The sequence below is a fragment of the Delphinus delphis genome, chromosome 20, assembly GCF_949987515.2.
Source record: "Delphinus delphis chromosome 20, mDelDel1.2, whole genome shotgun sequence".
NCBI lineage: Eukaryota > Metazoa > Chordata > Mammalia > Artiodactyla > Delphinidae > Delphinus > Delphinus delphis.
This window is the reverse complement of record NC_082702.1, coordinates 57,770,723-57,793,726: the sequence shown is the minus strand read 5'-3', so window position 1 is coordinate 57,793,726 and position 23,004 is coordinate 57,770,723. Positions and strand designations below refer to the sequence as shown.

Sequence of the window (23,004 nt, the reverse complement as noted above, 5' to 3'; positions counted from 1 at the left end):
GGCCAGTGCCTGAAGGGGCAGACGCTCCCTGGGACGTAGCGCGCGACTTCTGCTCCCTGAGCAGGGCTGGCACAGGGGCCGGGGAGGACAGCGCCTGCGCAGAGGCCAGGCCTGCCGCCGCTCAGCCCCGTGACCCGCCTCCAGGCCACACAGACAGGCCACGCCGTGCTGCACCCCAGCAGAGGCAGTGGGAGGCCTTCACCTCTGCGACCGTCCTCCCCAAGCCACCAGGGGCACCCCACGAGACACCTGACCAGCACCCCCAAAAGCCATACAGACAAGGGGCTGAGTAAGTGCCGCAGGCCAGGAGCCCGAGGAGACTCAGCAACTGAATGTCACGTGGACCTACAGTGAAGAGAGAATATTATACAAATAAACTCCAGAGTTTCAACAAACAGGAAACCTCCTGAGGGACACAAATCAAACAATACGGTCTCAAGAAGTGCCACGTTTATTAAAGTTCTGCATTTATTAAAGAGATTGAATTCAAAATTAAAACCTAGGCCAGATGTCTTCACTGGCAAACTCTACCAGATAGTTAAGGAGGAAATGAAACTAATCCTATAGAAACACTTTCAGAAAACAGACGATGGGGCTTCCCTGGTGGCGCAGTGGTTGAGAATCCGCCTGCCAATGCAGGGGACACGGGTTCGAGCCCTGGTCCGGGAAGATCCCACATGCCTCAGAGCAACTAAGCCTGTGTGCCACAACTACTGAGCCTGCGCTCTAGAGCCTGTGAGCCACAACTACTGAGCCCATGTGCCACAACTACTGAAGCCCGTGCGCCTAGAGCCCGTGCTCCGCAACAAGAGAAGCCACCGCAATGAGAAGCCCGTGCACCACAATGAAGAGTAGCCCCCGCTCGCCGCAACTAGAGAAAGCCTGCGTGCAGTAACAAAGACCCAACGCAACCAAAAATAAATAAATTAATTAATTAATTACTTCTTTTAAAAAAACGGACAATGAGCTCACCTTCTGAGGCAAGCATTATCCTGATAACAAGACAGATAAAGACACGTCAAGAAAGAAAACTACAGACTAATACAATCCACAAACAGAGATGCAAAAATCCATAACCAGATATTAGCCGTCACTCCAAACACATAAAAAGGGTTCTACCCTACGATCAAGTCAGGCGTATTACGACAGAAATGCAAGGCTGCTTTAGTATCCAAGATCAAGCAGTGTAATTCACCGTAGCAACAGAATCAAGGAGGAAAAGCAAATGTCATCTCAAGTAGGTACATAAAAAGCATGTAAACATTCAACGCCTGCTCAGGACAAAAACTCACAAAATAAGGAATCTAAGGGAACTTCTTCAGCCGGACAAAGAGCAGCTATGAAAAATGCGCAGCTAACATCACACTTAATGGTGAAGGCTGGTTGCTTTCACTCAAAGACCAGAAATAAGGTAAAAATATTTTTTAAAAAGTATACACTGAAATGGAGATCACAGTCAGTGCGGCAAAGTAAGAAAAGGTACAGAACTTTGATAGGAAGTAAAACTTTTTAAAAACCCTACTGAAAAGCTACTAAAACAAGTGAATTTAGAAATAATTCAGGATAAAGGCCAGCAGAGAAAAGTCTACTGTATTTCTATATACTGCCAATGAACACGCAGAAGTTAAAATTTAAAACACAATACCATGTATTAGAGCATCTAAAAGTATGAAGTACTTAGAGATAAATTTAACAAATGCATGTAAGAGCTTTACAATGAAAACTATACGACACTGCTGAGAGGGATTAAAGACCTGCGAACATGGAGAGGTGTACCTTGTGCGTGGATCAGAAGACTCAATGGTGTAAGGACGGCAGTTCTCTCCAAATGGTCTTCAGATTCAACACAACCCCAGTCATGAGGCATGAGCTATCCTAAAACTAGAGAAGTGCTCCAAACTATGAGAATGTACATCATCTATTAAAACTTCTGACTATACCTGCTTTGGTTATTAGACTGTATCTCTAATCTGTAGTCATGAGGTTAACAATCCCCTAAATTGTATGTATGTAAACTGTATGTTTTCTCTGATCGGTAGCCCTGACATGTACAGGGTATCAGGATTAGGCCACCAGAAGTACGCAGCTGTGAAAGGTAACCCACACCAGTCAGGAAAAGAAGTCATACGTACACAAAATTAAATGGAAATCGCAAAATGCAAAATTCGATAAGGAAAGGATGAAGCAAATCCCTCATGGCTAAAACCAAACCATCTCTTCACAATTCAAACAACCCTATCTTGTCACAGTCCAAAGCCTATGAAATGCTGTACTTTCGACCTTAAACTCTGAACAATATGACTACCCAGAGACGCTGGGGCGGCACTGCCGGAACCGAGACGCCCAGAAGGAGGCCCCTCTCTACCCAGGAGCCATGAGGGCTCAAAAAACCAGAACAGCCTTTCCATAAACATCCATCAACATTTTTACTTCTTTAAAAAGACCCTCTGGGAAATAAAACAAAGAATCAGCAACCAGCATATTAGAGGGAATTTAAATAATTTAATAATTTAAATAACTTTTTGATCAAATAGTTCAATTCTCTGTGGGTGAATAACCAGCTTAGAGGAAAAGAAAGAAGAAAACTTTCCCCTTACACGTAAACTTTCATCTTACATGACACATTTCTCTGAAAGAAAAACTTTAAAAGAAATCACTTTTTTTTCTTTTTTTCAGTTTTGAGTATTAAAAGAAGACTCTCGGGACTGCCCTGGTGGTCCATTGGGTAAGACCCCGCGCTCCCAATGGAGGGGGCCTGGGTTCGATCCCTGGTCAGGGAACTAGATCCCACATGCATGCCACAACTAAGAGTCCGCATGCCGCAACTAAGAATCCACATGCCGCAACGAAGAAGCCCGCATGCCACAACTAAGAAGCCCACAGGCTGCAACTAAGAGCCCTCGTGCCGCAACTAAAAGATCCCACATGCCTCAACGAGGACCCGTGTGCTGCAACTAAGACCCGGCGCAGCTGAAATAAATAAATAAATATTAAGGGGGGGGAAAAAAGAAGCCTCTGATTCATTACAGTTGTTTTAAAATTATAGGAACACACTAAAGCTTTAAAAGAAATGTTTAAGCTTTTAAAGCTAAAAATGTGTTATATGTCAATAATATCTCAATAAATAAACCATTTGTACATTAAAAAATAAAGAAAAGAGGGACTTCCCTGGTGGTGCAGTGGTTAAGAATCTGCCTTCCAAGGTAGGGGACGTGGGTTTGATCCCTGGTTGGGGAACTAAGATCCCACATGCTGCAGGGCAACTGCTAAGCCGGCATGCTCTGGAGCCCATGCACCACAACTACTGAGCCCACGCGCTCTGGAGCCCGTGTGCCAAAACTAGAGAGACGCCCGCACGCCACAATGAAGAGCCCGCACGCCACAACTAAGACCAGAAAATTAAATATTTTTATATATATATATATGTATGTATATATAAAACAAAAAAAGAATAAAAATCAATTGTTTTAAAAGAAACACAAGCATTTTTCTAGTTAATCAGTATGTTCAGTTCATGAAAACAAACAAACCTGAACCAGCTGGCTTGGAGTCACTCTCGGTAAGTCTGGCTCCACAGGACCCCGCTGGGCAGCAGGGACAGGTCCCTGGGTCCCCACACTGCACATGGGCACTTGCACTGGCCTCCCAGAGGGCATCTACCAGGACAGCAACCCAGGTGGGCCTGCACCCCAGGCTCAGCTCGGTCCTACCTACTGCCTGTCCTTCAAGTGGCTGTGCCTGGCCTCAAAGCTCAGAAAATGGGGTTTTACATTAATCCAGATAAACGTCCCCATCCACACACTTGATCCCATCACGCCACGCAATTCAATGGAGGCTGCTCCTAAAATGCTCACGGGGGCACGTGAAGGGTGAGCTGCCACGTACTGAGTTGTGCAGCTCGTCACAGAAAGCTTCGGCGCCTGCCCCTTCCAATGCCAGCACGACACAGCTTTAGGGTTGAAACCTCACATGGCTACACCTAGGATCACAATGAGGCAAAATCCCAATTTACGGCACACGTACAAGGAGGAAAGGAAGCAGTCACCCCAAAGAAGCCAAGTCCATTTTTCTTTTTCCCAAGTAGAACACCATTGCTGAATGAAAGCCCATCCAAGTAAACTTACAAACATGTTTATTACAATGATTAAGCTTTAGCATCAAAGAAAAAGGTTTTCTCTCTTTCTTTCTCTTCTTTTTTCTTGAATTTATTTAAAGGATCTCATTCAGGCGTAGAATCTGAAAAATCTGGATCCAAAATGCCAAATAGGGTTGGCAGCAGTCCACTGCCCTCTGTGCTCTGGGAATTCAAGAGAATAAATAAATAATTCTCAGAGCTGAGAGCAAAGTCTAGTCCAGGCCAGTTTTAATTAGAAATACCCCACAGGCGAGTGGATTTCGGTGCGTCCCACAGCTGCTGGACTGCTCTGGGCCAGGTGCGGCCTCTCCGAGTGGAGGGGCCAGTGACGCTGCAGTGGACAACTCGTCACCCACCATCCAGAGGCCTCGTCACAGCCGACAAGCCCCTCAGGGTCATCCTCGTTTGTCCTGGGAGATGACAGACTTCCCAACAACACTCACGCCAGTGCCAAGTGGCCTAAGGAATCTTAAGTTATTTTTTAAAGCACATGATCCGGATATAAAATAATGTGGGATTTATATGCTTCTAACTGTTATTTTAAGTATCTGAGGTACAAAGTACTTGTAGAAGTACTTTATTACTCGGAACGTTAACCGATTTCTCATTGTTTTTTGGACACTTCCTTTTCTGTGTTCTACTACCCACACTTAAGACACACGTTTCTCATTTACTTAGGTGCTTATAAATTAGTCATTTTCTAACTTAAATATACACTTTTTTCATTGATATACTAGGGTTGAATTCTTGACCTTTACTTCTGCCCAAATTTTCTTGTTAACAGCTTTCGATTACTGGTAATTTTTATTTCTCATTTTTAGAACATTCATGGAGGGAAATGCCAGACTTAGTATCTGGCATTAGTATTAAAATCATTCATAAACAACCTATTCTAAACTATGTCTAAGAAAACAAAGGAGTGACCTTTCCTTCTATTAATCTAACATTAACTTGTATAAGTAATGGTTTTATTAACGATAGTAATAAATCTTCTGCCAACATACAATAAGTGTATTCTATAATGGGTTGACTTTATGTCACGATACGATCCTTTAAAACCAGAAGAGCTAACTGAGCTGCATTAACTAGATTACACACCTGAGTCTGTATTAGAAAACTTTACTCTGATTTCACCACTTGTCAATGCACACGGAGGTCTCTCCACGATGACAGCTTCTCCCCAGCAGAGGGAAGCGCTCTGGGTTTCCTGAACGGGAGAGTCGCTAACACGCCCCACGAGCCCCGCCGTCACTGGAATGCTGGAGAGAGAAGGGGCCTCCCTGCAGTCTGGAAGTGGCTTCCCCCAAACAGCCATCAGCGCCATCGTCAGACGGGACGTGGCCCACGAGTCAGGCCGCACTCAGCAGCAGGCCGGGCGTGGCCATGGCGGGTCCATCACTGGCCTGCAGGAGAGGACAGGGCTGGTGGTCCCTGCAGACCTGCCCTTCTCCCCCATCCTCCTTCTGAAAACGGGCAGACTGGAAACAGCACAACTCTGTGACTCAGCCCGGTCACCCCATGGTGTCAAACGAGGACAACCTGCCCGCCGAGGTCCGTCCTCCCCCCTGGACCTGACACCCAGGGAAGCCCCAAACGAGCGGCCTCAGGGTCCAAGCACAGCTGCAGCGCCACCTGCAGCCCCGAGGACCCGTCCTCGTCCGCCCAACCTCATGGAACGGCCACAAACCACCGACGGTGCAGTATGAGCGGCACATCCCTGGGTCCTGAAGACGACCTCTTCCCGACACAGGTGACAAAGTGACACGCCACCACGAGAGCCATCCTTACTCAGGGCAGGAAGCCTGTCTCACTCTCGCCTCACCTCTCAGAGCAACAGTCCTCGAGGGCGGGGCCCGGGGGCGCACTTGGTTATACCTGAGACCCCACGGGTTTGGCAGGCAGAGCCAAGGAGGCTGCCAGCCTTCACGGCATGAGACAGCCTCCCCGACAGAAACCTTTCCCACACAGATCCCACAGGTCCCATTCATGGGCGTGAACAACACGCTTCTAACTCTCTGAGCCCAGAATCTTACTCCATTCTACACTCATACACAAAGTATTTTTGGATAGTTTCAACGTAAGGTGAATTTTCCCGGAATTTCACTATTGTTTGAGTCTAGAAAAAACTACACTTTGCTTTATGTGAAACTTCATCAAGAACTGCTCATTTCGAAATATTCCACCACCAACTGGTATCTGAGTCCCAGGGTGACAGCCCTCCCAGCTGCCAGCTCTGACATGGGAGGTTTGGTCCTATTCACTAACTCCTTATGTAGTTCCCCCAGCCTTTTCCATATCAAAATATATGTTATTTTATTATACATGACCATCCTTTTATTTCTCCTTACATTATTATTAAGACATTACATTAGTTTTTAAATTACATTTTCTAAACATTGCATTTTAGGATATGAGGGCATTACAAAAAAATTATTCTTTAAAAAAGGCACTGGCTGGGACTTCCCTGGTGGCGCAGTGGTTAATACTCCGCGCTCCCAATGCAGGGGGCCCGGGTTCGATCCCTGGTCAGGGAACTAGATCCCACATGCATGCCACAACTAAGAGCTCGCATGCCACAACTAAGGAGCCCGCCTGCTGCAACTAAGATCCAGCACAACCAAATAAATAAATAAATAAGTAAATGGACAACCAGCTTCTTCAAAAAAAAAAAAAAGGTACTGGTCCTGGTAGGTCTGAGCCTCACTGCCTGCAGAGAGGACACACTCCACAAATGTTCACTGGGAGAAAAGATACGGCTGACCCATCAGGACAAGGTATAAACACAGGGTGAATCACCACGGACCAACAGGCCTTCCCTTTGGGGACAGAGACCCCTGGGGTCCCCCACCCCGGCTGGAGAGCAGCTTTCGGGGCCACACAGGGTCTCCAACACCCCAGGACACTTCTGAGAGTTAAAGGAGGCCCACACTGCAGGCGTCATCCACGGCTGTCCCAGGCAGACCAGGACAGGCAGCCACCTTGACACGAGGCACATACTTGAGCACCCTCCTCAATCCCACGTGCCCCAGGGCACACGTGCGTGGACCTGCAGATGCGGCAGCAGCCTGGCCGTGGCTCCCCCTCCTCTGAGCCGCACCACCCTCCTCCGCAGACACACGGGAGAGAGGCAGCAGTTGGCCCAGAGAGCCACGACAAGACCCTCAGTAAAAGCCCCGAGCTCTGGTCAAGCGCAAAGACAAGTGTTGCCATCGTCACACTGAGATTTCCTCGTAGCCCACCGTGGGCAAGGATAAAAACACCAGTGGAGGGCTTCCCTGGTGGCACAGTGGTTGAGAGTCCGCCTGCCGATGCAGGGGACACGGGTTCGTGCCCCGGTCCGGGAAGATCCCACATGCCGCAGAGCGGCTGGGCCCGTGAGCCATGGCTGCTGAGCCTGCGCGTCCGGAGCCTGTGCTCCGCAACGGGAGAGGCCACAACAGTGAGAGGCCCACGTACCGCAAAAAAAAAAAAAAAACACCAGTGGAACTGATGGAAGGAGCCGCCCACGACCTGAGCTTCCGCTCATCTCAGCAGAGCCCATGACGGTGCCCTGGACCAAGGACAGGCAAACAGGTCAGAGACAGAGACACCCTTCCCATCGGCCCACACTCTCCAGAAGCTTTGATTCAAACGGCACCTGAACTACTACACGTCACTACCGTTAGGCTCTAGATAGAAAAACAAAATACAGGCACAATAAAAACTATAGACACGAATGGAAAGTTTGATATACTCAAGTGAAATGTATAAAAAGCTACCTATGGGGCTTCCCTGGTGGCGCAGTGGTTGAGAGTCCGCCTGCCGATGCAGGGGACATGGGTTTGTGCCCCGGTCCGGGAGGATCCCACATGCCGCGGAGCGGCTGGGCCCGTGAGCCATGGCCGCTGAGCCTGTGCGTCCGGAGCCTGTGCTCCGCAACGGGACAGGCCACAACAGTGAGAGGCCCGCGTACCGCAAAAAAAAAAAAAAGCTACCTATGAAGAAAAAATTCTCTCAAGACTAGCCAAATGGAACAGAAAAAAAAGAGAAGAAACGAACGTACAGCTTCAAAGCTCCGGTGGGCCAGTTCCAAAGGAGAGATGCACCAGCCTGGCTTATGTCAAAATAAAACTGTGAGGACGACCCCAGCCGCCCCGCAGAGGCCCCGTGTTTCCTTCCAGTCTGACTAGGATCCTGCCCTGAGAGCACCGGGGGGCATGGGCCCGGGGAGGAGGTTCTTACCATCGCACTTTGTTGCAGGTCTGGGTGGCGCCGAGAGGAGAGCCCGCCACCATGGGCACCTGGATGGGGCTGTGCTGCTTGTTGGTGACCAGATCCAGTTTCTCTTCCAGTGATTTACATGTGGCCTCCAGAGCCTGCAGCTTGGCTTCAATGCTATCCAATCGCAAGCAGATTGTCTGGTTAATGGAATACAGGAATGACTGCAAGTGAAAAAAAGGAAAGCTTCAGGAAGGGCATCCTGAACTCCAAGGAGATAATTCCAAGGAACATCAAACAGTTATTTCCCAGACTCAGCTGTATCTATTCCCACAGAACGATCCTCGCACTTCAGCTCTTTAGTTATAAGCCAGAAGCATTTCACTAAACAAGCTCGACCTTGTGCACTCACAATGTGACTACTTAATCGGGCTCTTCTCTGTGTAGTTGCGATTCTTAGTTACACTTAAGTCCGTATAACACAAGATGTAAGTGGACGTTACAACGCAAGTTTCTATTAATCAGTAAACTTACACATAAAACTGGTCAAATTCTACAATGAAAACAGATGACATCCAACATCAAAACGGCCCGGAAACCGCCTGCTCGCGTTACACTCGCCCGAGCCCCACCCCCAAGGTGAAATGTGGCAATGACTCTCCTGCGCGTGGGAGCAGCACGCCTGCCACCTAGTGGCCACAGAAAGAGCAGCCTCGCCTTCCACTGCTGCCACCCAAGTCCTGCCGACCACAGGGACGTGTGTGGTTCCAAAGGCAAGGAATGGCTCAGACAAACACCGGACAGGAAGCTCGCCCCCTCCCACGGCGGCTGCTCCTGCCCTGAGTCGGCAGGGGCACAGAGGGAAGCAGGCTGCTGCCCCCGCTGGCCTCACCAGCTGATACTGGGAAACGGGCGCCAGCCCGGAGCAAGCCCCTGGGGCATCCAACCGCCCAGCTCAGCAGTGAGGGGGGCAGGGGGGGCAGCAGCTGAAATAGTGAAGAGCTCGTATTTTACCTTGTCTCTCTCCTTTTCTGCCCTTGACTTCAAAGGGAAAAATGCCCAGAGTGCCAGTCACATCAGCAGGAAGGGGACAGACTGCGGAGAGCAGACGGGCACAGGGGCCATTCGGAGCAGACCGGGACCCCAGCGCACGGAGGGGGCGGCACGGAGGCCGGCCCCTCTGCCCACTGGCCGCGGCTGACCCACTCCGGCGGCCGCTCCCCTTCCTCACGGGAGGTGACCCCACAGCTAGAGCCACGTGGTCCATCACACCGTGCGGCTGGAGTCAAGGCCCAGGAGGCGGGGAAAATGGATACCCTTATTCAGTGCTTTGAACAGACTGAGCTGATCTTCTGAAGAAATTAAACACATCTGTCTAACTGCCCGGTCTGTACGGCAGTAAGGGCAGCAGTGGGGTAAATAAAACCCACACACTGTCCCAACAACCTGCTGTGTCTCAAGCAATCACCCCCCTGACAAGTCCCATCGCGGGAGAGCTGACACATACGGGAGAGGGCTAAATCCCACACCCTCCGCTGACTCCCCCGCAGGAGCACGGGCCGTGGAGGCACGGCAGGCCGCGCCAGGGTCATGTGGAGACACAGCGCGGGCGGCCCATCCCGAGAGTGACATCGAGGCAGCGCCCGAGGCCCACCCTGACCTAAGACGTCGCGACAACCACTAGCCGCTGGCTGAAGTCTTGAGATCAAATCACCGATGACCCCACTATTTTTTATAATTTGAAGACATCAACCATGCGGCTCCCAAATTCCCTAAACACAGTGAAACCTCATCGTCTTAATTCTGAATTAGAAGTGATTCTGCCTGGAGTTTGGACAAACATCACTGTTAATACACTAATAACACAACTTCACAAATTAATAAAACAAAGAAAGGCAGAGAATAGTACTTTTAAGTAAGTCTTCTATATACAAGGGATATTAACCAAAAATCATCCAAATCTATTCCTTTTAAAGAGCTCTGAGCAACCTAAGTGTCCAGCGACAGATGAATGGATAAAGAAGATGTGGCACATATATACAATGGAATATTACTCAGCCATAAAAGGAAACGAAACTGAGTTATCTGTAGTGAGGTGAATGGACCTAGAGTCTGTCATACAGAGTGAAGTCAGTCAGAAAGAGAAAAACAAATACCGTATGCTAACACATATATATGGAATCTAAAAAAAAAAAAGGTCATGAAGAACCTAGGGGCAGGACGGGAATAAAGACACAGACATAGAGAATGGACTTGAGGACACAGGGAGGGGGAAGCTGGGGCAAAGTCCGGGAGTGGCATGGACATATATACATGACCAAACGTAAAACAGATAGCTAGTGGGAAGCAGCCGCATAGCACAGGGAGATCAGCTCGGTGCTTTGTGACCGCCTGGAGGGGTGGGATAGGGAGGGTGGGAGGGAGGCTCAAGAGGGAGGGGATATGGGGACATATGTATATGTACAGCTGACTCACTTTGTTGTACAGCAGAAACTAACACAGCATTGTGCAGCAATTATACTCCAATAAAGATATATTAAAAAATTAAATTAACCAATTTAAAGTGAAAAAAAAAATAAAGAGCTCTGGCAATCTGGTGAGCACACTTTTCCTAGCACACGGGTGCCGGGTTCAAGCCGGGGCCCGAGGCCCTGCTCGCCGACCAGGGGACGGGGCTGAGGCGGGGGCACTTTCACTGCACCTTATCCACATCTGACTGCTGTGCTGTTTACCACACACGCCTCTTTTGTGATAAAATTATAACTGCACTTTATTTTAAGACATAATGTGGGGTTACTGAAGCAGCGGCCCTCTATCCATTAGTATGAAATAGAAATTTAACTGAATGTGTCTTTAAACCACGCCACGTATCTTTAAGCTCACGCTGCTTCTCCTTGTTAAAAAGATGAGCCAGATGTTTCTAAACACAGCCCTACAGAAGCAGAGGGCACAGGAGAAGTCGCTTTGGTTCTCTGCACTGCTGTCCTAACTTCTCACAGGTGCTGGTGTTTATCTCCGTGGCTCTGCAAACTGCAGACCAAACAAGCAAACCCAAGAACCGGCCATCACCCACGACTGACTCTGAAAGCCCCCCAGGAGCTGAAAGAGGCAAGAGGGACACTCCCCCAGAGGCTCTACAGGGAACTCAGCCCTGGTGACAAACTGATTTCAAACTTCTGGCCTCCAGGACTGTGAGAGAGTAAATTTCTATTGTTTTAGGTGCTCCCCTCTCTGCCCCGCATTGCGATAATTCGTTATGGCAGCCCCACATAAGATACATACAAAAACATACGTTAATATTTTTACCTTTATAGAAGGATCCTGGCAATTGATCTCTAGTCGCTGACGTTTCAAAGCTGGTTCATCTTCGTCTGTCACTACATGATTCTCCAGTACAACTGAAAATTAAAGGCAGAGACAAAAACACTTTAATTCAAAAAGTTTTACAGAGCTGTTTAATATTAAGGCAGGAAACAGTTCTGACACCTGAAGTGTAGAGGGTCACCTTGAGGCGACACGAGAAATGGCACAGCCTGCTTCATATTTCACTTTTTACAGGTTTAACTTAAAATTCTCAGTCAGGCAGAAAACAGGATCTCTCCCTAATCTCAAGAAAAACTGAGATACCGGATAAATTTGTTCACTAATGCGCCACTGAGTTGACCCCCACACCGAGACAGCAGGCTTTTCACTCAACGCTCTATCCGGCTTCCCTTTTCTGATAGAATCCAATCGCTAATAACGATTTCTTCCCGACTTTAAAATAAAGTCTTGTCAGCCGGCCACCTCATTCCAAAATCAAAGCCACTCTCTGAATACTACATTTTCTGAGGTGCTAATCATCAAACTTGTCTCCAACGTAACACGCTAAGTTACAGGGAAAGCTGCTTCCCCGGCCAGTGTGGCTGAAATCAAGGCCTCCCACCAGCACCTTCCAAGGGGTCTTCAGGGCTTCTCCACGGATGAGCAACTTGGCCCAAGTTCAAGGCCAGCACCACATGGTCCCAAACCCGGTGCCTTTACACCTGTATGTGCCAGGTGATTCGTCGCAAAACTCTAAAATGTAAAGACGCTGAACAGACCTGCGACTCTAACGTGAACCGTTCAGGGGTCCCAGGCGAGACCAGTAAGCTGGTTTCCAGAGCTAAGTTGTCACCCAAAGCTCTACCTCACAGAAACCAGCCACGGGCCAACGATGCCAGAAGCATCCTGCTTACCACAGGGCCCTGCATAGTACACTGTGTCTCCACACCTCAAACACCTCCATGAAATGTGTGGGAATGAATTGTCATTAAGGTAAAAAAGGAAAAATCCGTGGCTACAAGTGCAAAACACAGGTTCTCAGAACCTTCATCGAAGCCTACCTACTCCCACTGGACGCTGGTAATTAAGAAAGGACTGGGAGGACGGGGAGACTCCGGCAACCGCTAGTCTGATCCTTTTAACTTGCTGAAATCCAGTCCAGAGAGGTTAAGCGACTTGACCAGGGTCACACAGCTGGTTTCCTGTAACTACAGGAAGGAGACTCCGAGCCCTTGGCAGAGCGAAGCACCTCAGGCTGTAAGCAAAGGGCAGCAGAGCAGATGAGGGAAAGGAGACACAGCCCGTGGCGGGGACAGGGGCACACACCTGGGTTCCGGCGCTCACTTTCTACGGGCCGCGGGGCTGCTAGTTTACTTTCTTCTTGGTCCTTTCTTACTTTGTTTTTTATCATTCTGCATGCATTACTTTTAAAATTAGACAAAAGAACTCAGTGTTCATTTTAAAGCCATCACGATCACCTGCAATGACAGGCCCGATGAAATTTACAATCGTACGTGTGTGCAGATGGGCAAAGAGACTGCAGCCACGTGGTGAGAGAGTGCAAAGTCACAAGAACCTAAGCGTTTTGATTTTAAATGGAAATCAGGAAAAAACGGAAGGACGTACATGCCAATAATTTAAAAGCAGTTCTATCACTAGGATTATGGGAAACTTTTATTTCTTCTACTTGCTTGACTATACGGTTTAAGCTTTACAAAGTTCACATTTCAGAAATGAGGAAAAAAATCATCTCAATCTTAAGTCCACTCAGGACAATCGTGTGGGATGCAGCACAGTGCTTGCCGGTGTTGGGGGAGCCCTCTGGGGCCAGAGATGGCAGGCCTCCTGTCTACGGAGGCCTCAGGGAGCCCTGCACACAGTAGGTGTTCACTACACAGCCACAGCTATACTTCCCAGTTAGTTAAGGAACCCACATGGAACACCACCAGGATCAGAAGTGACTTCTCTAACCCTTCCTTGGACTGTAATCTACAGAGAGAGAATTTAATTGGGAAGTAAACTGTCAGAAGGTTAATAGTTCTAAAAATGCTTAAAATCTATATAACTGGAATATTTTTCTTCTACAGCATTGCAGTGTGAGTGTTTTCTAAAGAAACCGTCATCCACCCACCAAAATATGAACAGCTGTTTTTAAAATTGTGATGTACAGTGACAGCGCTGCGTGTTTTCTAGTTCACTGGTTTCTGAGGTGTGGTGCTAAATGAGGTCAAGTCTTCACATTCTCGCTCTAAACAAACTGGTTCACCTTCACAGAGAAAACTGGGGTTAAACAGCTACATTCAGACACCCTGACTTGGCTCAAGGATCTGGCAGGTCTTGATCTTGCCAGTTACCAGGTGACAGTGCTTCTCATAAACAACTCAGAGGCAAAATGACAAAAACTGACTAAAGAATAGCGTTCGTGAAAGGGTGCCCCAATCTCTTTGTGGCTGCTTGTTCAATCCCCAAATCACATGCTACCCACCCTTCCATATATAACTAATTTCCCAGTGAAGCTTTCTCAACTAACACAGCAAAGAGATCACACAAGATAGACATCGTCATACTTTCTTACGAGATTTCTGAAAATTCTCTTTTCTGTGGGGAAAAAAGTTAGCATTTCAACTCTACTATTCCAGAAAGAATAACCAGACAACCAAAACACTATGTGATTTAATTGTATATGCTTGTTATTTCAAACTTAACAGAAATATAAAACTTTACGAAAAAAAAAAAAGGAGGACCCTTACTAAGAAATCTTTTTATAAAATAAAGTGCTAACAAAGTATTTCATAGGTGAAGTAGTTCAAGATGAAGTTCTTGAAATTTAGGGTTTCCCTTATAACGTGTCTAATATCTAGTTAAGGTTCCAAAGTAGATGGGTGCCTTTAACGTGACTAAGGAAAATTACCAGCCCTGGCAAAAGGGCAGGAAAGTCACCTCACAGAATAATCGGATAAAGTGTGTCTTACCAAAACTCTGAACATACACAGCAGTTCAGCTTCTGGGAACTTACCCTACGAAAGTATTTGCTGCACTACGCAGCAAGGACCTTTGTAGCAGGGTGTACTTAAAAGAAAAACAGTGTTAACGATGTTAACAGCGTCCCCAGGGAAGAGGTGGATGAAGGAGGGAGCAGCGTGCATGGAACACCTCGCAGGTGTCCACGTGCAGGGCAGACTGTCCACAGCAGCGGAAGAGGCCCAGATGTGACCACAGGGGGCTTTAAAGGGGAGTCAGGGGAGCTGGGGGCAGGGCAGGAAGAGGGGCCGAGGCTGGACAGCCACGTGTGGTGCACAGGTGGGCCGAGGGGAGGCGGAGGGACCACCAGGGTGGGCATGGGGCTGACAGAGCTCACGCGCTCTGGTCCGGGTTTTTCATACGGGGCGCGCACCGCTTTTTCTCTTGCTTTACTGAAGGGAGAGGAAACTTGTGGAAGCGCTTTGGGCTTTTACAGACTCGGGGGAGCGCCGGCTCCCTACTGCCCACGCTGTGTACCTGGGTGGTCGGGACTCAGCTCCTCCACGGCGATCTGCACCACATCCGCCAGGTCCTGTTCTGACATCATCCAGGACGAGAGGAGAGTGGCCGGTCAATGGGCAGGAATCAGACTCACCAGGCACGGGGTTTCTGTCACCTAAAAACAAAAGCCAGGATAGCGGAGAGGGAGATGAACGATCCTGACCTTGAAATGCTGGAAACTGCTAGCCACGTTCTGTATCCAAGAGGACACCAGAAGCCTGTGGGTTTTTTAAATATAGGGTTCTTCTTGCCCCAAACCACCAAAAGGTTAGTGTCCTTTGAGAACTGAGAAATGGCCCCCAAACATTTCTCGCTGCCTCTGTCCTTCAGCACCAGACTAGTCCCCACCTCGCCAGTCCATTCCCACACCGCCTCCTAAGTCACCTTCCTAAGACAGCTAGAACACGTCACCCCAAGCCAGACGTCCCCGGGTCCCCTTCTTGACCACGGAACACGTCCTGTCCCTCGCCTGCCCCTGCCGGCTCTCAGATCCACTAGACACACCACACCCCGGAGAGCACTGAAAACATACCTCCCGAGTTTTACCCAAAAGGACCCTTCCGCCAAGGCTGTCCCCTCGCCCCATTTCCACTCCTCGCGGCGCCCTCCCCTCAGGCAGGCAGAGAGCGGCAGCTCCTGGGAGGACTGAGCCCAGCACCGGCCCCCTGCCCCAGCCCGGGGCCTGTCCGCCACCACCCTGCCACCGCCGAGATGGTACCACATCTGCAACACAGTGCGTTCCTTTCTTCCTGATCCTCAAACGCTCTGATTAGGCCTAGACACACCTTCTCCAAGACAGAAATGAGGCCACGTCACTCCAAATAGGACCCATCAACACAGCAGTCTAAATGCAGTACTTGCAGACAGGATGCCTGGAGATCAGGAATCAATGCCACCATAACACTTTTATCATTCTACACTTTATATTTTAATTACCTATAAACAAGTATTTATGAAAGAAGTAATGTATCTTCCCCAACTGGACTGCACGTTCCCTGAGGGCGGACAGCGGGCACCCAACTCTACAGCACAGCGCCTGCCCCGCACGTGCCCACCCCCACCATGCCCACGCAGGGCAGCTGAATTAAGAGTTTCAGATCACCTAGCCTCAATCAGGAGTCTACTGACAGCTCCTTTAAATGGCTAAGTTCCAAAGGCATAAAATTAAATTCGCAGGTTCCACACGTGTTCGTAAATCCTATAAAGCCAGATTTAAATTCTACAGCTTACACGGTAGCAGCGCCAGGATTTCTTAGGGACAGCCATTTGCAGAAGGAGCCGAGCTCCTCCCTTAAATTTCCCTTCACAAAACGAACGCAACACCTTCATGTAGGTGCAGCCCATCAAATGGCCAAGGTGTGTCACCACCATTTAGGCACCTCACGCGAGACTGAGGAAAGCACGAAAGCACCAAACGTCCCTTCCAGAGCAGACGCCCGTGACAAACAACTGGGTGAGCCCTTCAGAAGTCCAGCTGGGGAGGGGTGGCACTGACAGACAAACAACTGGGGGGGGACCGCAGAGGCACTGCCGTGAGCCCTTCAGAAGTCCAGCTGGGGAGGGATGGCAGTGACAGAGATTTTTAATCTCTCAAATGAGGAGAGCGAACCCAGGTCAGGGTCTGTAACAAGCTGAGAGATCGGGTGTTTCCGGAAGAGCCCCAGAGCATGAGCGAGTGGGCAAACCACTGACAGCACGAGGTCCTCAAGGGTGCAGCAAGGAGGAAGCAGGGGTCAGCGAGAAGGAAAAAACGGGTCTGCTTGGGAACAGTGGCTGAACCCAGGAGGTGAGCACCACTGGGGGCAGACAAACGCCAGGGCAGCTGCGGAACGGCCACAGGCCAACATTCTGGGCCACGGACGCTCAAAGACTACTCATCCAAAGCTCCCTCCTGCGCTAAATACACTGGAAAGAAATGACTAGAATAGAATACGAAGCATACAGGACAGGGAGAATGAGAGTCTAATTACGGGGGGGAGAGGAGAACAGCCAGGAGAGCACAAGAAAACAGCTACCACATGTTTTACAACTTTCTAAAAACAACAGAAAATAGAGCTCTAGGACACGGAAATTAGAAAAACTATTCTAAATCTAGCCTTCCTTCCATATATCCAGGAAAATCAATTCCACAGAAAATTAACAAAAGAAAATATTGAGGTCAAATCTCATGCCAAGGTGATATATTTTAAAAGTGAATAGGAGCAAAGTAGCATCACTACAGACAGTTAAAGTATGCTAGAAAGACATGTCCCTAAGAGATGAAAACTCTATCTTAATATTTCAAAACAAACTGATACTCATGAAAGAAATTATATAAGGTATCACTAACCATAAACCAGCATTAGAAAAACTCAGAAATGAGGGGGGAAAACTCAGAAAAGATTAGAAATAAAAGGAGAATAATTTTGGAAATGAAGGCTAAACTAGAAGGAATCCAAGAGCAAGTAAATACAATAAATTATACCGTAAGAAAAACAAAATGGGGGCTTCCCTGGTGGCACAGCGGTTAAGAATCCGCCTGCCAATTCAGGGGACGCAGGTTCGAGCTCTGGTCCGGGAAGATTCCACATGCCGCGGAGCAACTAAGCCCATGCACCACAACTACTGAGCTTGCGCTCTAGAGCCTGTGAGCCACAACTACTGAGCCTGCAAGCCACAACTACTGAAGCCCACGTGCCTAGAGCCCGTGCTCCGCAACAAGAGAAGCCACCGCAATGAGAAGCCTGCGCACCGCAACGAAGAGCAGCCCCTGCTCGCCGCAACTAGAGAAAGGCCGCGTGCAGCAATGAAGACCCAATGCAGCCAAAAATAAATAAAATAAAATAAATAAATTTATTTTAAAAAAAAGAAATGAAAGGAAAAAGTTGAAGAAAAAGTAGCTGACAAGCAAAGAGGATGCAACATATGTTTAATAGGGGACTCTACAAAGAAAACCAAAGGAAAGCGATGAAATGGAATACTACAAGCAAATCTGAAAAAACTCTTCAGAAATGAGGAGAAAACATTTGAAACTACTTATGAAAAAGACACACCATAAACCTGGGGCAGGGCAGGCAGAACAACCAATACCAAGACACATTCTAGTAAAATTATTTAAAGAAAAAAAGAAAAGTTATTTTAGACATCTAGACAAAAATACTGGACACCTTAAAATGGTGGGGGGCAGGGCAGGTTATCCAACTACAGCAGAAGAAGGGAGACTCACACACAAAAGACACTCGAGGAAAGTAACGGGAGCCTTTACACCCAGACAAAGTGAGCTTCAGGTACACAGGCAGCAACTCGTGCCAACATACAGCACTCAGAGAACAGCGCTCCCAGAAACCCTTCCTGAAGAAACTGCTGGAAAACAAGATTCAGAAAACCAAGGTCACTTGGAGAGACAACACATGAGCTGGTCAGTGGTGAGCAGCCTACGTTTACATGGAGAACCGAGACTAAAGGAGAAAGCAGTCTGCAACGGCTCTATGCTCTGACAACGGAGATACAATTTACCTGCTTAGAAACGGGGAGAAAAATTGGGAGAGTACACACAAAACAAATTTTAACAATTTTAACAATCACACTGGGTGGTGGCGTGGGAACTCCCTCCGAGAATTTTCCACGCGCAAATGAGGATCTACAGGATATTCCAATTCTGTCACTCCCGATGTCCTGACAAGCAGATCCAGAGGTCGGGCAGAAGAGGTCTCGGGGCTGCGGATCTGACTCCAGGCATGTATTGGAATTGGACATATGAAGTCAGGCGTGTGTGCAGAATCCAGGAGCTGAATCCAGTAGCAGCGTGCCTCCCTACAGCCTACACTGTGAAATACCGCCTCTCACCAAGAGATGAGGGCTTCCTGGAGAAATGGCCAATTCCACATCTGAGGCAAGGAATATGCAAGATAACATCTTGTCATCCCAGATGTAGGGAAGCGATCAAAGACATCAGGGCTGTACCAAAAGGACTCAGAAACCAACTCAAAGATGCTCCTCCTGGCAAAAGGTGGGAAAAAATGACCCTCAACAAGGGTAACCACGTCCATGGGCTGAAAGAGAAATATTTTTAAATTCATTAAACGGGGGGGGGGGGGGGGGGGTGAGGGGCGGCGTCAAAAAGGCCCCTATAAATTAAAGGAGACTTCAATGACAACAACAAACAGGCAAAACTATGATTTTCTCTATTTGTATTGTATTTAATAAAAAGGTTTTTCTTAAGGCAAAATTCAAACAAAGTGGAAAACACTTGTTACACATGCACCAAAGAGCTAATTTCCTTCTTTCACAGCAACAGAAAAAAGACCAATAAAGCTAATCAAAAGGAGGATAAGAATGAGAGTAAATTCACAGGGAAAAAAGTCGCAAAGCTTTTAAGCACGAGAAGACACGACCTCTCAATGCAAATTTCAACCAGCCGCTCAGTGTGACAGGCGTGCTAGAGACCTGTCAGGACGTGGGCGCTCTTGTGCGCGTTTGATGGGAGCTTAGCTCTGAAGACCAATAGGCAACAGGCATCAAAGTGCTGCTGCCCGGCCCTGACCCTCCCACCAAGGAATCCTCCCAGCACAGAGAGTCACACGTTTGTGCAAATATCTACCCACCAGAGAAACAAAAAACCAAGGCATTGCTTTTAGCAGCAAAAGAATGGATGATGCAACCTGAATGCTGTTTTAAAAACACAAGTCTGGCACAGCTGAACAATGAGAGACCAGGCAACAGTCTAGAACAGGGGTCCCCAACCCCCAGGCCACGGACTGATACCAGTCTGTGGCCTGTCAGGAACCGGGCTGCACAGCAGGAGGTAAGTGGCGGGCGAGCGAGTGAACCTTCACCTGCCGCTCCCCATGGCCCCCCATCACGCACATTACCGCCTGAGCCACTCCCCCCACCATCTGTGCAAAACTTTGTCTTCCATGAAACCGGTCCCTGGTGCCAAAAAGGTTGGGGACTGCTGGTCTAGAAGGACCAGTCAGAGCTCTCTAAGGAACGACTCCCGAGATGCAGTATTACGTGAACAAAAATGGGGCAGAATGTGTACAACACACTTTAAAAAAAAAAAAAAAAAGCTAGACATGCACACACTATCCCTGGGGCACAAAGATGAAAGGAAATTCTATTTGCCTTTTTTTTATCATGTACATTTATCAGCTTTTCAAAAGTAAAAATACTTTTTAAAAATGGTCAGACAACTAAATATTGAGGCGTCCACCGTGAGGAAATCCTCACCTCCGACCTCCCTCATATGCAGTACGACTCTCAGCCCTGGCACCCGTTCAGCCTCACCCGCAGCCCCAGGACTCAGAGGCAGGCAGGACCTACAGCTGGGAGGGCCCAGCAGGCCTTACCGGGGTTATTCTAAACCTGGGTCCTCTGAAGGTGACCTCTGAGCAGATTAACTGTGGTTGGTACAAAGACCAAAGCCACTAGGGCCATAACTCGGTCTTTTTTCCAAACTAAGAACCAAAGCAAGGATTATTAAAGGGGTACAGTGGACTCCTTCATGAAGGCAGTGGCCCTCAGTTAGATAATACCACCCTACCCACCTTTGAATTGATGGATTTAAAACGTTTTAGGGTCACACACTGCTTTCAGGATCTACTTTTTAAAAAATTACAGATCCTTTTCCAGGAAAAAAGCACAGACACAGTCCTGCGAAGTTTCAGCGCCTCATAATTACCAGAGACTGCTGGCTGCCTACCCCAGTACCTGCTCTCCCTGATGCTCAGTGTTACAAGAGTCCGAATTCACAGGGCACGGGGCCACCAGACAGCACAGCCGCTGCTGCAGCACCCCGTGGCCACGTGACCCACTCTGGCCAATGGGGTGTGAGCGCAGACGCAGTGCGGGGCAGCTCCTGGACCCTTCCTCCTTCTCGCCCTCCTGCTGCTGGCCTCCTGGACTGCCTGCCTCGGACTTCCTTTACACCAAAGGAAAATCACCAACCACCTGCTCTAAAAACAACACATTTTGGAATCTGCAGCATGCAGCCAGGCTTAACCTCCGTGACTCACCCCATGAGCCATGGGCCACACGTCCCAGGTTAAATACCTGTCTCTCACAAATGGCTGGTGGAACGTTCTCAGGTGCCCAGCTTAAGCTTTTCCTGATTTCTAGAAGCTCCGTGAGTGACTTAAGAAAATACTCCGAGCTCACCATAAAATCCTGAATCCTACCCTCTTCCAAATGAGGACACCACACAATTATCTAAGCTGTTTACTCAAAATGACTCTACTGCCAGGATAAAGAGTCATTTAAAATTCTGCTAACAGTGAACGTTTGAACAGAAAAAATTAGGGCAACAAGCCCAAGAAAACTAGAACAGAACGATGCATGTGGATGCCAGTTTGGCAAATGAAATTTGCCATTTCTCAGAAATCCTGGAGACAGTCCAGTCTTAATATCGTAAAGCAGCTGGACTGCGATTACTGTTCAATAATGTCTCTAAACAGCAACGACTACAAGCCTGTGAAGAGAGCGTCTTCCAGGGTGCCGGCGGAAAAAGAGCCCACCGACCCAGATCAACCATCCAAGGGCTCAGCCTCAGGGGACTGGTAAAGTAAATGATCTGAGACACCGCAGTCACTCATGTGAATGGAAAGGTCTCCAGAACACAATACTAACAGAAAGGAGTGTAAGAGGAAAATTGCATGTATGTGTAGTCACGTGTCCGTGTGTGCAAATGCACACGAGATGCTCTGGAACGATACACACTGAACCAAGGTGACACAGGAGGGAAAAGGTACAGATAAAACCACCTGACCTTCATCCTTTATCCTTCTGGACTGCTGAGCTTTGGCTGCGCTGGGTCTTCGTTGCTGTGTGCAGGCTTCCTCTAGTTGCGGCGAGCAGAGCTACTCTTCATTGGGGTGTGTGGGCTTCTCACTGCAATGACTTCTCTTGTTGCGCAGCACAGGCTCTAGGCACACGGGCTTCAGTAGTTGGGGCTCGCAGGCTCTAGAGCGCAGGCTCAGTAGTTGTGGTGCATGGGCTTAGTTGCCCCGCGGCACGTGGGATCTTCCTGGACCAGGGCTTGAACCCGTGTCCCCTGCATTGGCAGGTGGATTCTTAACCACTGTGCCACCAGGGAAGCCCCTGGACTGTTGAACTTCCTATAAGTACATATTACTTATTGTGCTTATTATTATTGATTTTGTTTTTCTAAAACAGAGCAATAAGTACACGGATGAGGCCAAGCACATCAAATCTGGATAAAAATTAGGGAGCCTTCTTCAATCCTGACTTCAATCCACCTCCCAGCCTACAGCGTGTGAGCGTCCACAGCCATGACCACTCGCGCAGGTACGCCCTGCCATGCCCTGCCCTGCAATGCCCCTTCTCCTGGACCATGGGTCAGACTACCCCTCTCCCTGCGGCTCAGCGCTGTACCTCTTCTCATCCACACTGAAATACCATCTATCTGCTGACGGCTCACGATCCACTTCACCTCCGACCTCTCCCAGGAACTCCAGATCTACGTGACAACCGGCCTCCAGGCCACTTCCCCTGAGTGTCTAGTCTCAACGTGAAGGAATCCAAACTGAACTCGTACCTCTCCACAACCAGCCGACACCTCCAGACTTCCCACCCCAGGTGCTCAGGCCAGAACCTTTGGGCCTTGGTTCTCCTCTCTCATCCGACCTATAGGCAGAATCTCCCGCTGTCCTCACTCTGGCCTTATCATTGCACATCTGGACCCACGCACTGGCCCCCACCTGGGTCTCCCTGCTCTGTCTTTGCCCCAGAATTACTGCCAATGTTTAAAAGCTACGGGATCACGTTAAAGCCCATCTCAGCATCACTGTCTGCTCAAAGCCCGTTGAAGGTTCCCCAATCATCCAAGGTGCGTGCCTGGCGCCCAGCACCAG

The 23,004-nt window shown here is 48.6% G+C and overlaps 1 protein-coding gene across 5 annotated transcripts in view; it reads right to left on the bottom strand.

The window, feature by feature from the left end:
* Positions 1-23,004, bottom strand: part of BANP (BTG3 associated nuclear protein) — a 119,971-nt gene that overhangs the window by 78,966 nt on the left and 18,001 nt on the right. For 3 of the 5 annotated variants that reach the window (XM_060000863.1, XM_060000864.1, XM_060000866.1), the window contains exons 2-4: positions 15,134-15,272; positions 11,639-11,730; positions 8,357-8,556 (exon numbers count right to left, since the gene is read on the bottom strand). In XM_060000863.1, coding sequence (XP_059856846.1) covers positions 8,357-8,556; positions 11,639-11,730; positions 15,134-15,203 — 362 coding nt within the window. In that variant the 5' untranslated portion in view covers positions 15,204-15,272. Of the gene's footprint in view, positions 1-8,356; positions 8,557-11,638; positions 11,731-12,961; positions 13,090-15,133; positions 15,273-23,004 lie in introns of those variants that run through there. The other 2 variants (XM_060000862.1, XM_060000865.1) reach the window with 2 other exon arrangements.